The 16,680-nt window shown below is 37.8% G+C and overlaps 1 protein-coding gene and 1 non-coding gene across 2 annotated transcripts; one reads left to right on the plus strand and one right to left on the minus strand.

Annotated features, from left to right (window-relative positions):
- Positions 1 to 487: 487 nt before the first annotated feature.
- On the minus strand, positions 488 to 593 carry LOC121968955. The gene has a single exon (XR_006108460.1). It is a non-coding gene; the product is annotated as a small nucleolar RNA R71 (small nucleolar RNA).
- An 11,865-nt stretch (positions 594 to 12,458) lies between these two features.
- Positions 12,459 to 13,208, plus strand: LOC122054889 (agamous-like MADS-box protein AGL61). The gene has a single exon (XM_042616310.1). The coding sequence runs from the start codon at positions 12,459 to 12,461 to the stop codon at positions 13,206 to 13,208; it is 750 nt and encodes a 249-aa protein (XP_042472244.1).
- Positions 13,209 to 16,680: the final 3,472 nt, after the last annotated feature.

The following is a 16,680-nucleotide window of genomic DNA, read 5'->3' on the forward strand; positions in this document are numbered from 1 at the left end:
ATGAGAAGATCTAACTTTGCAGGAGAACTTTTTCCTCTTGACCTTGAAATTGATAGAACATTTCATAGAAGAAGAATTTTGCAAAGACAAATTGAAGAACAAGAGCATTTGAACATGGCTAATAGACCACTAAAGGATTATGTAGCACCTTATGCTAGGGGTTTTAGATCTAGTATTTCAAGACCCTCAGTGGAGGTAAATAATTTTGAGATCAAACCTGCAATTATTTCCATGGTGCAGCAAAATCAATTTGGTGGAGGACCACATGAAGACCCTAATCAGCACTTAGAGGTCTTTTATGAAATATGTGGGACAATGAAAATGAATAGTGTTCCTTCTGAAGCAGTGCGGTTATTATTATTTGAGTTTTCTTTGAGAGATACGGCCAAGCAATGGTTGAATTCTTTCGCTCCTAACAGTATCACCACCTGGGAACAATGTGAGCAACAATTCCTTGATAAGTTCTATCCCCTAAGTAAAACTACTCATATGAGGAATTTGATTGCAAGTTTCAAACAAGCTGACTCAGAATCTCTATTTGAAGCTTGGGATAGATACAATAGTATGCTCAGACAATGCCCTCACCACGGTTTGGAAAGATGGTTAGTGTTGCACACTTTCTATAATGGTATTAATTATCATACCAAAGTATCCCTTGATTCAGCTACTAAAGGGGCACTCATGAATAAAAATTTGGATGAAGATGAGAAAATCATAGAGAGTGTAGCACAAAATCATCATCAATGGACAAATGAAAGAAGTGGTGGTCATTCTTCAATAAACCCAATAACAAAAGCATCAGGAAAGTTTGATGTTGATGCAGTGACTTTATTGACTGCAAAACTTGATGCTCTTTCAAAGAAATTTGAGAATATGGGGACTAGTTCAAATATGGTAAATGTCATTGCTGTATCTTGTGAAGTATATGGGAGTTCAGAACATTCAAATGACTCATGTCCATTGGGAGCTATCACTGCACAAATTAATCAATTGGAGCAATGCGATGCAATCATGGGTTTCAAACAAAGACAGGACAACCCATACTCAAATACTTACAACCCTGGATGGAAAAATCATCCAAATTTCTCTTACAGAAATAATTAGGATCAAGGACCAACTATGGGGGCAAGACCAAATTTTCAATCTGGGCAACAAAATTTCCAGCAACAATCTTTTCAAGGCTTTCCTACATCCAAAATTGAAAAGATGCTTGAATAAATTATCTCCACTCAAAATGAAATGAAGCAGGTTCTATTGAAGCTTACTCAGAGAATGGATAATTCTGAAAAGCATCAAAAGATTCAGGATAGCCAAATTACCCAGCTAGCTTCCTCATCTTCTAGAGCACCAGGACAACTTCCTGGAAAACCTGATGTAAATCCTATGGAGCATTGCAACATAATTGAGCTTAGGAGCGGACGGACCTTGGGAAATCCTCAAGTGGCTGCTCAAAAAGGGATGCAAAATGAAGAAGAGCTCTCTCCTCCTACACCTAATCAGTTTTTTAATAATGAGGAGAATACCATTGAGGTTGAAGAGACTCTCCCACTGAATCATCAGAGCAAAGTTATCCCTTTTCCCCAAAGACTCAATATGCTTAAAAAGGATGAAGAATTTGGCAAATTTTTGGAGAAGGTTAAAGAGATATGCGTTGAAGTTCCTCTTATAGATGTTATTCTTCAAATGCCAAAGTTTGCCAAGTTCCTGAAGGACATCATGTCAAATAAAAGAAAGAGAGGAGATGTAGAGACCATTGCACTTACTGAGGAATGCAACGCTCTTTTGGTGAAGAGCACTTCCCCGAAATTGAAGGATCCAGGGAGCTTTTATATTCCTTGCAATATAGGAACATAATTCATTAAAAAAGCTTTTTGTGATTTGGGGGCAAGTGTTAGCCTCATTCCATATTCAATTTGTAATAAGTTAGGTCTCAAAAACATTAAACTTACTACTATGGCACTACAACTTGCTGATCATTCCTGCAGGTACCCTATGGGTATTATTGAAGATGTGCTAGTTGAAGTTGGTGGGAGTATTATTCCCACAAATTTTGTTGTGTTGGACATGGAAGAGGACTCCAAAATTCCTATCATATTAGGAAGATCATTCCTTGCTATAGCTGGAGCAATTATTGATGTTAAAAATCATAAGTTGGCATTGGTAATTGGTAAGGAACGGTTGGAGTATGATTTATCTAATGTCTCTAACCATGTTTCTTCTCTTTTAAATGCTTGTAGCAGGGCAAGCATTTACAAACTTGAGGAATGGAATTTCCTTCCTCATGGAAGGCCACCTAATGAAAAGAACAAGTTGGTGGAGGATGTTGGGAGGAGAACTCCCAACAAAAATGAAAAATATGTTTGCCCTCTGAGGGCAAGGAAACGAGAAGAATAAGTTGGAAGACCCTAAACAAGTGCTTCTTGGGAGGCAACCCAAGGGTTCTTTTTGTTAGTTGTATTTTGTATTTTTCATCTTTATATTGTTTTCACTATATTTTAGTTTTATTTCCAAGTTGAAATCTACTTCCATGAGCTGGCCATGACTTCTTCATGGGCATGGAAGTATTGGAGAAGTGGATTAGGAGAGTAAACATCAAATGGAGTAAAACAGGGCATGGCCGTGTACTGCACATGGCCAGGCAAAGGATGCAGAGAAGGAAAAGGATCTGGCCGTGTCTACCAGACACGGCCATGTGAAGTCTGCAGGGAAGGAAGGGAGCATGGTCGTGCAAAAAATCCAGAGAAGGAGAGTTCTTTGGCCGTGTCCCAGACACGACCGTGCGAGGAAAGCCGAGAAGAAGGAAGTTGTGGCCGTGTCTCAGACACGGCCGTGTAAAAAATTCCAGAAAAGAAGATGGGCATGGCCGTGTCCCAGACACGGCCGTGTGATGGGGCGTGAATGAGGCCGTGTAATGAAACACGGCCCAGTCTATACCCTCTAAAAGGGTTAGGGCGAAGGGTGTGGGTGGTACACGGTCGTGTACCGCCGCATATCCTCTTCTTTATCCTCCTTTCTCATTTTGCTATTTCTAGGGTTTCAAACTACTTCTTCTAACTATTCTTTCTCATTCTTCTTGAAAGGATTGAATCATTTCTTCATGGCAAATGTGATTAAGGAGACTTCATCCACGGGAAAAGGAAAAGAGAAGATGGTTGCAATAAAAGGGAGGAATTCTTGTTTTAAAGGTATCTCTAATAACTTTGATATCATTTTCTCTAGTGAAGAGCAACAACTTAGATATACTTCTTTATGTAAACGTCCTCTTATGAGCACTAAGTTTATTGATGAAGTAACTTTGGAAACTCTAGGGTTTAGGGATGATTTGAATTGGTTATTTGAAAGAATAGGTTGGAATGGTTTAATGAATATGAAATACCCTACCTACCCTAGAATTGTTTTTGAATTTTTAAGCTCTATAGTGGTTGATAATGTTCAAGGTAGGGGTAAACTAAGTTTTCGACTATTTAATGATGATTATGAATGGACATTAAGCGATTTTAACACTTGTTATGAGTTGCCTCAGAATGATTTGTGTACAATTTTACCTCAGTTTAAAAGTTCACATTTTTGGCAACACATTTCTGAACAATCACACTTTAACCCTCATAATTCCAGAGCTCTTCACATTATTAACCCGATTTTTAAATATGCTTATTTGGTCATGAAGAATACCATATTTGGAAGAGAAGATAAAGAGGGATCGGTAAGACTAATGGATTTGTATTGCTTGTGGGAAATGGTTGAAAGTGCACCAATTAATTCTGGTTATTTCTTTCTTAAACATTTGGTGAAATTAGGAAAATCAGATTCTACTACACCCATTGTTCTAGGAGGATTACTTACTCAAGTGGCTTTAATATTAGGGTGTAATTTAAGCGAATTAGAAATGGTTGAAAATTCTTGTGGATTGGATTTAGATTCATGTTTAGCAATTAAAATGATTAAGCGTGCTAGCTGAAGTCCAATTGGGTTTGTGGACCTGACAACTGTGGGAAGACCTAGTGGGCTAAAAAAAAGTTAAGCAATTTTAAATGGTAAGTAAGGTAACTCACTGGAGGAGAGTATTCCGTGAGGACGAGCTCCAATTTAGGACTTTAGATACATATCCAGTTTAGGCCCATTTTGGAAATCTAGATTGAGACCATGATTAGATCCTAGACTCAGGAAGCCATGTTTTAATTAACAATGCTATTTTAATATTATGTCAACTCTATTTTACAAGGTATAGTTTGTTATTGGACTAACACATCCTGAAGGGGCAAAAATTGACTCAAGTCTTGGATGAATAGCGATCCAAGGTGTTGGGTTTTTCGGGCCGCGAAAATCACGTTTTCGCGTCGCGGAAATCCCGAAAGCCCCAACCACCGGATCCGTGCAAAGAAAAAATAAAATAAAATACGAGTACGAGTTTCTAAACCTTGATCTATAGTAGATCTACAAAGGGAAACAAAGAATATACCCTTGATGCGCGCCCTACGCGAATCTCGCTCATCCAATGGTGTCGGATCTCAAGGTTGTCAAAGTAGACAACCCTCTAAAAGTATCCACATGAACACAAGAAGGAGATCACCAAACTAAAGTGTGCTAGCACCTTAGTTAGGTTCGGCAAGATGAGGAGAGGGAGAGAAGAAAATGGAGCAAGGAAGAAGATGATGGAATGAATGAGAATAATTCACAAAATGAAACTTATTCCTCCCATTCATGTGGCCGACCACATTAAGAGCATGTGTAACTCCCATGGAATGCCAAGAGTCACAACTTTTGGTAACTCCCATGAGGTGGCATCCCACTTAAGCAACCATGATGATGTGGAGTATCATCATTGGCCCACTCAATGCCAACTCACCAATGAGGTGGCATAAAGTCAAGTCAAACTTGACTCTTTATCTTCCTCCCAAGTCAAGTCAAACTTGACTTAATCTCTCTCATGGTTTATTTAATCCAACCATTTAATTCAAGCTAATTTAATATAATGAATCTAATTCATTTAATTAAATTGATTCAATGAGTCATATTCTAAATTAGACTCATTGAACATATAAATCAACTTGTGTCCAACTCAATTAGCCCAATTAGGATTACTCTTAATCCAATTTGATTCATCAAATAAATCTAATCCTCTTGGTTCATCATATAAACCTAATCTCCATCTTATTGTCCTTAGTGTGTGACCCTATAGGTTCTTGTAACATTGGCAATGCCCCTAAACCCATTTAGGAGCATAAGTAATGAGCGGTATCTAGCAACACATCATTACTACCCAAGTTACAAGAATGTTAAAATCCAACATCACTTTGTGACTACTAATTGTGACTCCTCACAATATATGACAAGTGTACTTCTATCCTAGACATCTAGATTGATCAATGTGAGGCATATACCGTGTCATCCTCTGATCAAACTAAATCTTGAACTCCAAGTAGACTCACTAAATCAAATGAGCTCAATATCTCATATTGACTCATTTGGGCATGGCCATGCACTTCGTGGTCTCACTCTATCAAGAATATCGATGTCTCTCCCGTCATATAGGAGGGATAGATCCCATCTACATCACTCACATCCCTCTGCATAATTCGTTACATACCCAGTAATCACCCTTATAGTCCACCCAGTTACGGGTGACGTTTGACGAAACCAAAGTACATAACTCCTTATGTAGGGAACCATGGTGACTTCAGGTCTAAGGACTAGTAGTCATACTAATAGCCACATGAGAAAGTATATGACACTCAAATAACGATCCATGATACTTTCTCATGGCGGGTCATTCAGTATACATTCTCCAATGCATACCCATGTGTCAACTTGATATCTTTATATCCATGACTTGTGAGATCAAGTCATCGAGTTGACCTACATGCTAGTCTTATTGCATTAACATTGTCCCTGAATGTTAATACTCGACTAGGAATGATTAAGAGTAGTGTTCCCTATATCATCTCACTATTGGTTCAACTAACCGATTGATATAGGTGAGAACCTTCTACTCAAGGATGCTATTATACTTAGTTTATTTGGCACCAATACAAGTAAGTATAATAACCAAAACAAAAAATACCTTTATTTATATATAAGAATATGATACAACAAGTCCATAATACAATCATCAAATGATTGACTCTAGGGCTCTAACTAACAATCTCCCACTAGCACTAGTGACAATCAGTGTAGGCTCTAAGCCCCAATGACCTAGTGTGACCATCATGCTTCCTCTGTGCCAAAGCCTTGGTCAAGGGATCTGCGATGTTAGCCTCTGTAGGTACTCTGCATATCTTCACATCTCCTCTCTCGATAATCTCTCGAATGAGATGGAAGCGCCGTAGTATGTGTTTGGTCCGCTGGTGTGAGCGAGGTTCCTTCGCCTGTGCTATAGCTCCATTGTTGTCACAATAGAGCTCAATAGGGTCAGCGATACTGGGAACCACCCCAAGTTCAGTGATGAACTTGCGGATCCAAACTGCCTCCTTTGCTGCCTCTGATGCAGCAATGTACTCGGCCTCTGTCGTAGAATCAGCTACTGTGTCCTGCTTCGAACTCTTCCAGCTCACAGCATCACCATTAAGGCAAAATACGAACCTTGACTGCGATCGATAATTATCCTGGTGGGTCTGGAAGCTAGCATCACTGTAACCCTTTACAGCTAGCTCATCATTGCCTCCATATATAAAGAAATATTCTTTAGTCCTTCTCAAGTACTTATGAATATTTTTGACCGCTATACAGTGACTTTCACCTGGATCTGACTGGTATCTGCTCATCATGCTCAAAGCATACGAGACATAAGGTCGAGTACATAGCATGGCGTACATGATAGATTCTATGGCTGAGGCATGAGGGATCTGGTCCATGCGGTCTCTCTCCTCTCTAGAAGAGGGACCTTGAGTCTTCGAAAGACTCACTCCATGTGACATCGGCAGAAATCCCTTCTTGGAGTTCTGCATGGCAAACCGAAGGAGTACCTTGTCAATATATGTACTCTGACTTAGGCCAAGCAATCTTTTAGATCTATCTCTATAGATCTGTATCCCTAGAATGTGGGATGCCTCACCTAAGTCCTTCATCGAAAAGCAACTCCCTAGCCAGGTCTTGACAGACTGAAGCAAAGGGATGTCTTTCCCAATGAGTAGTATGTCATCCACATACAATATGAGGAAGACAACTATATCCCCTATAACCTTCTTGTAGAAACAAGGCTCATCTTCGTTCTTAATGAAATCAAACTGTTTGATTGCATCATCGAATCGAAGATTCTAGCTCCGAGAAGCTTGCTTTAGTCCATAAATGGACCTATGCAGCTTGCATACTCTGCTAGTATGCTGTGGATCTACAAAACCCTCAAGTTGTGTCATGTACACATCCTCGAGTAGGTTTCCATTCAGAAACACGGTTTTGACATCCATCTGCCATATCTCATAGTCACGGTAAGCTGCAATAGCAAGCATGATCCGAATGGACTTAAACATCGCTATTGGAGAAAAGGTTTCATCATAGTCAATACCATGAATCTGCTTGAAAACTTTAGCTACCAAGCGACCCTTATAGATAAGTTTATCCATGTCAGTCTTTCTCTTAAAGACCCACTTACACCCAATGGGTTTTACCCCTTCAGGTGGATCAACCAAAGTCCATACTTGGTTGGTGTACATGGATTCCATTTCGGATCTCATGGCCTCTAACCATTTCTCGGAATCTGGTCTCATCATAGCTTCCTGATAGGTGGTAGGCTCATCATCTATGAGCATAACGTCATCATGGTCAGACAAGAGAAATAAGTATCTCTCAGGCTGACGACGTACCCTATCAGACCTGCGAAGAGGTATGTCTACTTGAACTGGTTGTTGTTCCTCAACTCTTTGTGGAACAACATCATCCACAACACTTTGTGGTTCCAGTTCAACTTCCATCAAGGCTTCAGTGCTATTGTTCGCATCTTCAACTTCTTCAAGATCGAACGTGCTACCACTAGTCTTTCTAGAAACAAAATCCCTTTCTAGAAAGACCTCAGTCTTTGCCACAACTACCTTGTACTGACTGGGAATGTAGAACTAATATCCCTTAGTTTCCTTGGGATATCCAATAAAGTAGCACTTGTCGGATTTGGGTCCTAACTTGTCTGAGACTTGACGTCGAACGTAAGCCTCACAACCCCAAATCCTCATGAAAGACACCTGGGCATCTCTCCTAGTCCATATCCTATATAGTGTCTTTATCACGGCCTTGGATGGAACTCGGTTGAGTATAAAAGTTACCGTGTCTAGAGCATAGCCCCAAAGGTATGTCAGAAGATCTGTGTGACTCATCATAGATCGTACCATATCTAATAGGGTACGATTCCTCCTTTCGGATATATCATTCCACTGTGGTGTTCCAGGAGGAGTGAGTTGGGATAGAATCTCACACTCAGCTAAGTAGTCACGAAACTCATGGCTAAGGTATTCTTCACCTCGATTTGATCGAAGTATCTTAATACTCTTGCCAAGCCGGTTCTGTACTTCATTCTTGAATTCTTTGAACTTTTCAAAGGATTCTGACTTATGTGTCATCAAGTACACATAACCATATCTACTGAAGTCATCAGTAAATGTGATGAAGTGCCTATAACCGCCTCTAGCAGCGACATTGAAAGAGCCACATACATCACTATGTATGAGTCCTAACAAATCAGTCGCTCTTTCGCTGTGCCCACTAAAAGGAGTCTTGGTCATCTTGCCTAGTAAGCATGACTCGCACGTCTCATAAGATTCAAAATCAAATGAGTCCAGCAAACCATCCTTATGGAGCTAGGATAAGCGCTTGTCATTTATATGACCTAAGTGACAGTGCCAGAGATAGGTTTGGTTCAGGTTATTTGACTTGAACCTCTTGGTATTTATGTTATAGATAGGGCTTTCAAGATCTAGAATGTAGAGTCCGTTCATCAGAGGTGCACTACAATAGAACATATCTTTTAAATAAACAGAACAACATTTGTCCTTTATAATAAAAGAGAAACCTTTCTTGTCCAAACAAAAAATTGAAATTATGTTCTTAGTTAATGCAGGCATATAACAACAATCATCCAACTCTAATACAAGCCCAGAGGGCAGAGATAGAAAATAAGTCCCTACAGCAACAGCAGCAACCCGTGCTCCATTGTCTACGCGTAGGTCCACCTCACCCTTCGCCAATGCCTTGTTATTTCTCAGCGTCTGCACATTAGTACAAATGTGAAATGCACATCCGGTATCTAATACCCATGATGAAGAAATAGATAGATTGACTTCTATAACATATATACCTGAAGTGGAAGTCTTACTTCGTTTCTTCTTAAGATCTTCCAGGTACACCTTGCAGTTCCTCTTCCAGTGTCCGGTCTGACCACAGTGGAAGCAGGTAGCATCCTTGGCGACCCCTCCTTTAGGCTTAAGTGTCTTGCCTTTGCCCTTGGCTTGGGACTTTCCCTTGCCTTTGGGCTTGCCCTTGCCCTTATGTTTCTGAACCATCAGAACAGAGTGGGGCTTAGCCTTCTTAAGGTTCAGTTCAGCAGTTCTTAACATGCTAAGCAGCTCGGGCAGTGACTTGTCAATTTCGTTCATATTGTAGTTTAGAACGAACTGATTATAGTTATTCGACAAAGATTGCAAGATCAGGTCAGTGGCCAGCTCTTGGCCAAGCGGGAATCCCAACCTCTGTAGGTTTTCTATGTACCCAATCATTTTGAGTACATATGGGCCTACGGGAGCCCCATCTGACATCTTGCACTGAAACAGTACCCTTAAGATCTCAAATCTCTCATGCCTTGCTTGTCCTTGATACAGTTGACGAAGATGTTCAACCATATTGTAAGAGCCTATTAACTCGTGTTGCTTCTGAAGCTCAGAGTTCATGGTCACGAGCATTAGACAGGACACATCTAATGCGTCATCTTGATGCTTCTTATAAGCATCTTTGTCAGCTCGCGGGGCATTGGCAGGAGGAGCCTCCGGAATGGGCTGCTCCAGAACGTACAGTTTACGTTCCTGGGTGAGAACTATTCTCAAGTTCCTGTACCAGTCCAGGAAATTTGCTCCGTTGAGCTTGTCCTTCTCAAGGACAGAACGCAGGGAGAAGGAGTTCGTATTCGACGTCATGGTTATCTACAACAGAAAAATACAGAAAATAAATATCATATTATTTTTAAATCATTTAATTAGTCCTTTAACTAAATGATGCTCCCACTGAATTCTATAATTCATGTGGGACAAGATCCACATCATACTAACCCTTGAGTTAGCTTTGGCTAAATCGCCCAAGACTTAGTATGATTGGCAAAAAGGGACTGTAGGTTGTTACACTTCTCTTCCTTCGATATCTTGTATATGATTTCCTCTTTTGGCGATTTTGAAAAAGATTTATAGTGGATTTCCCATTGATACAGTCTGAGAGATCGTCGGTCTTAGAGTAGGAGTCACTGAAGGTTCCGAACTAAATAACTCTTTGAGTTCTTATTCTTGTTCTTTTCGTCTCTTTTTCTATTTTATTCTGCTGTGCACTTTGACTTTAAAACTTTAAAAGAGAGATTTTTAGATCACGTGATTCACCCCCTCTCCTCTCATGTGTGTACCGATCCTATAGCCAGTGCAGGTACTCCGACACTCAAGTTAGTGATCAGTAGAAGGCAATAAATAGTAGAATAAACAATAGTTATGGACATGCAAAGTTGCATAACTTCGTGTAATGTAAGCGTACCTATGTCTATAGATGGATACCATATTTTATAGTGTTACTGTTTGTTTGTGCATGAATCTCAAAGTGTTTCTAAAAAAGGACAGAGCATAAAGATGCTCTAACACTTTTTCCAAAATGGACCTGCAATCTTTGCGTTAAGTAGAGTGGAAGCTTCTAGTTTACAGTTTGTATATGAAATATTATATGTCACTCATAGTGCAAAATACCAAAAAGGAATATGAGGTTGTTGTGTTGAAGGACCCATAATTTGCTTACCTGACAAGCTAACTGAATCCCTCTTGTAACCCGATTGGCAATCGCTTGCGACGGTAACCCGATCGGATTTATAGAGTGTGGTTGGGAACTTGTCCCTCACTTATCCTATCTATTTAGCCAAAGAGTTTGAACAGACCGAGTGTCCAGTCTGTCCAATCGAATCGTAGTTCTGATCGGCTGGATTACTCACCCGAGCTAGTTAATCGAGCTATCTTTGAGTGGTGAAGAAGACTTGGCTCTGGAGGGTGTTGCCTTGTCTATAGTTATTCATCAACACTGAGGGACTCGGCGTCCTACCGGCCCAATGGTCTGAGTGGATAACCTCTCGACTATGATGATCAATTGTACTGGCTTCGAGGGTTGACCCCTCATTGACTTTGATCCCCATATCAACCGATCTCCTAGACTTTGACCCGACTCAGGGGGCCCCACCTTATTCGTTGTATTAGTTAACATTATTCGCTCTTCGAAATGACAGATTCTAAAAATACCATCTACCATTAGGATAAATTAAAAAGTACTCATAGAGTTCATCAAGACAGCCAGATTTCTTAGACCTGTTTCTCATACGAAGAAAAATCTCCTACAATGCGATGTAGCTGAGGCTCAAATTTTAGATCCCTTGACAATTACACTTTTTAGATGGCGCCAGGTATCCAGTTTTTCGAATTAACTAAATTTGGCATGGTCAATCTGGCCTCACAAAAGTTTTTCACCGACCACTAAGGTAAATTGGAAAACACTAATGGAGCCTCATCCAAACGGTAAGTATTCTTAGGTCTGCTTCTCACTAGAGGGAAAATCTCCTGAAATATGCTACAGCTAAGATTCGAATATTAAATTCTTTGGTCTAACTATTGCTCTGTTAGTTTAGGATGATGATTGACATTGAGTTTGATTATTAGTGTGTGCTAGAACATAATGGTTTAAATTATAGTTATCAATATAATAAATTTTTTTAATAAAAAATAAAAAATATTAAAGTTTTTATAAACATTTAATCAATTTTTTTTAAAAAAAATAAATTTTTAAATTTTTTTATTATTTATTATTTAATTAAAAAACAATTTAGTTGATTTGTAAAATTCATAATAAAAATCAAACCGATTTAATTATAATAATTAATATATTTTTTAAAAAAAATAAACTTTCGAATAAATAAATTGGACTAAAATTTTAAATAAAAATAGATTGAATCAAATCTCGTACATACATGTAAACAAAATATATGAATTTGATTTTTGTTATAAATAGAAAAAGAAATATGGAAAATCTAGTGTCAATCAAAAATAATTACTTTATTGGTAATTTTCATCCTTAATTGATTTCTACCGCAATCAATCAATATGTACGTATATATGATTGGTAAGGAGATTTTCATCCTTAATTGATTTCTCAACATTAGTGTATATATATGTGTATTTTTTTCATCATTAGTACAAATCTTTGATATAGTTCCGAATTTAATTGTGTTGGTGCTTCGTTCTTAGACGATGATGCCAATAAGGAAGAGGAAGACGAGCATGGGCCGACAAAAGATCGAGATTAAGCGGATCGAGAGCGAGGAGGCACGTCAAGTGTGCTTCTCCAAGCGCCGCGCCGGACTCTTCAAGAAGGCCAACGAGCTCTCCGTCCTCTGCGGGGCTCACCTTGCCGTCATCGTCTTCTCCCCCGCCGGCAAACCCTTCTCCTTTGGCCACCCCTCGGTCGACTCTGTTCTTGACCGCTTCCTACCCTCGTCGGCCCACCCTACTCCTCCTCCTCCTCGTCCTCCTCCTCTCTCGTTCCACGACCCCCGTGTGATGACCGTCGCTGCCGCCTCGCTGGTCCCCGAGCTCGACCGGCAGTACGTGGAGCTGGCTGAGCGATTGGAGGGAGAGCGGCGGAGGAAAGAGGTGCTGGAGGCCGCGCTTCTAGCGCAAAGGGGTGACTTTGCCAGGCTCATGCAGTCCAGCTTGGAGGAGCTGGGCATGGCGGAGTTGGAGAGACTGCAGGCCGCGCTAGATAGGCTGCGTTGGGACGCAGGGAGGAGGGTGGACCAGCTGCTGACCGAGGCGCAGATCAGGAAACTAATGTTGGCCGGCGATGTTGGCAGTGTCGGCGGTGGAGCATATCTTGGTGGAGGATTCATTGCTGCGGCGGCGCCGCCGCCGCAGGGTGGCAATAATATTGATATGCAGGCGATTCCTGCGCCGGGTCAGGCTCCGGCTGGATTTGGTTATGGCTACGGATCTTCTAGTTAAGAATAGTTGTGTGGTTTAATTATTTAAGACCAAACAGTCAGTTAATGCTAATTTCAATAAAAGCCAATCAAGTTATATCTCGTTTATTGAGTAATAAATTTTAATCAAAGATTGATGCTCACGTCTCACGTATTTGATTTTGACTAAGTTAGCTCATGTTATTAATTTTTTTTTATTTTGTTTAATAATTTTAATGATTTATAAATCAACTTACATTGAATTTTTTTTAGAAAAAAACCTCTTAAAAAGGTAATATTTTTTTCTTCTAAAATGTCAGCCTACTACTTCTAAATATTTGAAAATACTATCAATTTTTTTTCTAAATTATCATTTAAATTAATCAATTATTCATGAAGAAAGATATTTTGATAATAAAATTATTTTAAACAAATTTTGATATTAATGAAACTGATGCAGTAATTTTTTTTTTTAAAATAAATTATTATAAAAAAAACACAGTTTTGGGATAAATCAATTTCTAAAAAATTTTCATTCCAAAAAATTTTGGGAAGAAAAAATTTTTCATCCCAAAATTCGTGTTCCAACTTGGAAATGAATTTGGAGACGAAATTAGACCCAAATTTGGTGATAAAATTGACAACTAATTATAATTTTTTCATCAATTAGTTACCATTTCAGTAATAAAAATAATATTCATTACAAATTATAATTCTCGACATAAAATAATTTTTGGAAGGAATCTTATTTTTTTTGTAAAATTTATAATAAATTTGATGACGAAAATAATAATATAAAAAAATTTATGATATGTGATAAATTAATTTTTATCCTAAATTTATAACAAATTAACGACAAAAATAATAATATAAAAAATAAGTGTGATCAATGATTAATGAGCACGTATTTGATTTTGATGAATTCAACTCAAAGTATTATTTTTTTTTTATTTTGTTTAATAATTCTAATGATTTATAAATCAACTTACAGCGTTAAAAAAATTCTTAAAAAGGTAATATATTTTTACTTCTAAAATGTCAATTAACTACTGTCTAAATATTTAAAAATCCTATCAATTTTTTTTCTAAATTATCATTTAAATTAATCAATTATTCATGAAGAAATCTATTTTGATAATAAAATAATTTTAAACAAATTTTGATATTAATGGAACTTAATCAGTATTTTTAAAAAATATATATATTCAAGGATATTTTATAATTTTATATACTTATATATATTTATTTATCTATTTATGGTAATCTTAATATTATTAGTCTTTTTTTATACTAAATTAAATCAAATTCCAACCTATCAATTTTTATCATCATTATTGGTATATATTGATTTATTTATTCATATTTAATATTCTCCATTAATTAAAATATAATTCTCAAATTTACTATTTAAGATTAAATACTAAATGTAATAGTTGACATGTTACCCTTCCATTCCTAGCTAGCTTGTTCATCCAAATAGTATTGTCACTTGGAGATGGTCGTCGTACTTAACTTTTCACATTTAAAATTACTTTATATGTCATCCATTCCCTTCCTAAGCAATTTCTTTAGTTTCCTAGCTCCTTATATCTCAAATATACTAAGTTCGTCGGTTTACTTTCTGTATCATCCTTCTTGCTCGTTGGTCTCTTTTATTATGATTTTACTATCTCTTATGCTTCTTGTCTTTTTTAGTTCCTTGGATGTCTCATATTATTTTTTATCGTACTTAATTGGATCTTGATGTCATCGAGTGCTTGTATTAGGAGTCCACTATGCTTCCGTTGTATCACTATTATTAACCATGGTATGTCACGTATCCTCTTGCCCTCTTCCTTCCTAAGCATATTTATGGTATCTGACTAATTGTTAAATCTAAATCGATCAAGCCTCTAATTGACTTTGTAGGTTGCACTAATTTTCTGTAAATTAATACAATCCACATTATCACTTGATATGGAGAAGCCAAATCATTACATTGTGTTTAACCTAACTAGGGAATAGCAACCAAATCTAACATTTTCTATGGCTCTCAACCTCTAATAGATTACACCAAGATAACCTATGACTAAATTAAATTTACCAGCTCTAATTTTGGTAAACAAATAAAGAATAAACTAAATTGGAAAGGGTCTAAACAAATCTAATTTCTTGTGATGTAAAATTTAACTAACAAGTATATCCAAATAAATAGATAAGATAATAACGAGAGGTATATACTAATTTTTTTTTTATAATTCAGAGATATCTTTCGACTTCTCTGTTGGAGAAGGAAAGTGAGAAGGTGCCTCTTCCCCTTCCTCTTCCAATCCAATCACCTTCCTCCATAAATGAAGGAAGGGGAAGAGACCTTCTACACCTATTTATAAGGTCATCCAAGCAACCTAAAGTGAGATGAACACAAGAGAGAAAGGAAGAGGGGACTTGCTATGTGCGAGATTTTGGGTAAAGTTAAAGAGAATGAGTTCGTCCCATATGAAAGGTCTATGTGCAAGGTTCGTCCATATACACAAGATTGAAAGAGGCATGAAGAACATTCAAGATTGGTTTGTCCAATCTCGCAAGAGGGATTTGGTTTGTGAACCATGAAGAGCTTTTCGATTTTATGATCATTCTTCCATCAGCAAGTCTTACCGGTGTCGATTGCAGATCTGCGGGAGATCGCTGTAAGTGTTTACAATTTTCGTGTTTACTGTTTTTCATGCTTGGAACTGTCAATAATGGTATCAGAGCGATGCTTAAGCATGAAATAATCTCTTAGTCGAAATGAAAATCTCTTTACTGAAATCGCTGCAAGATCGCGACTGGGTTGCGATCTGCCGTAGTTGTCGAGCCCTGAGAAGTTGCTGGCTATCATCATCCATGGCCGGAGAGTGCCGGCGACCATGTCGGGAGGTTGACAATCGAAGGTAACGACAATCGCGTTCGTCGCGACAGAGAAGAGAAGAAGCTGTGCAATCGATTAAACTAACGAAGCACAGTGAATATGTGTAATCGATTCAAATATTTTTTTTATCGATTAAGATAATCGATTAAACGAAGATGAACAGTATTAATTACTGTTCATCCGTCAACACTATTTGAAAATGATTGTTTTAATCAATTAAGATTTCATGCATGAACAGTATATTATGCTAATCATGCGTGAACCGATTGCTCACTAGTTAATCAATTGAAATTGATTAATCAAAGTTTGATTAATTGAAAATTAAACTTGACCAACTTGTCCAATCAAACCCAGGTCTATTTTTAAATCATTAGTTGATTTAAGCAGACCAGTTTGATTCAATGATACTTAGATCTGGTTCAAATCATTTGTTGGTTTAACTAGTTTGGTTTATTATTGAATTAATTAGGATGATTTTGAATACATAAGTTGGTTTAACCAAAATGATTAGATTTGTTCTAATGGGTCAGACTTAATCCAATAACCATTGGATTGATCAAATGAACCTGAGTTTGATCAATAAGTCTAAGATTGACTTAAATGGGCTTAGATTAACAGAACATAGGTA

The sequence above is a fragment of the Zingiber officinale genome, chromosome 3B, assembly GCF_018446385.1.
Source record: "Zingiber officinale cultivar Zhangliang chromosome 3B, Zo_v1.1, whole genome shotgun sequence".
NCBI lineage: Eukaryota > Viridiplantae > Streptophyta > Magnoliopsida > Zingiberales > Zingiberaceae > Zingiber > Zingiber officinale.

Coding starts and splice junctions, on each gene's coding strand:
- LOC122054889 (XM_042616310.1), top strand. CDS start 12,459: ATGATGCCAATAAGGAAGAGGAAGACGAGCATGGGCCGACAAAAGATC.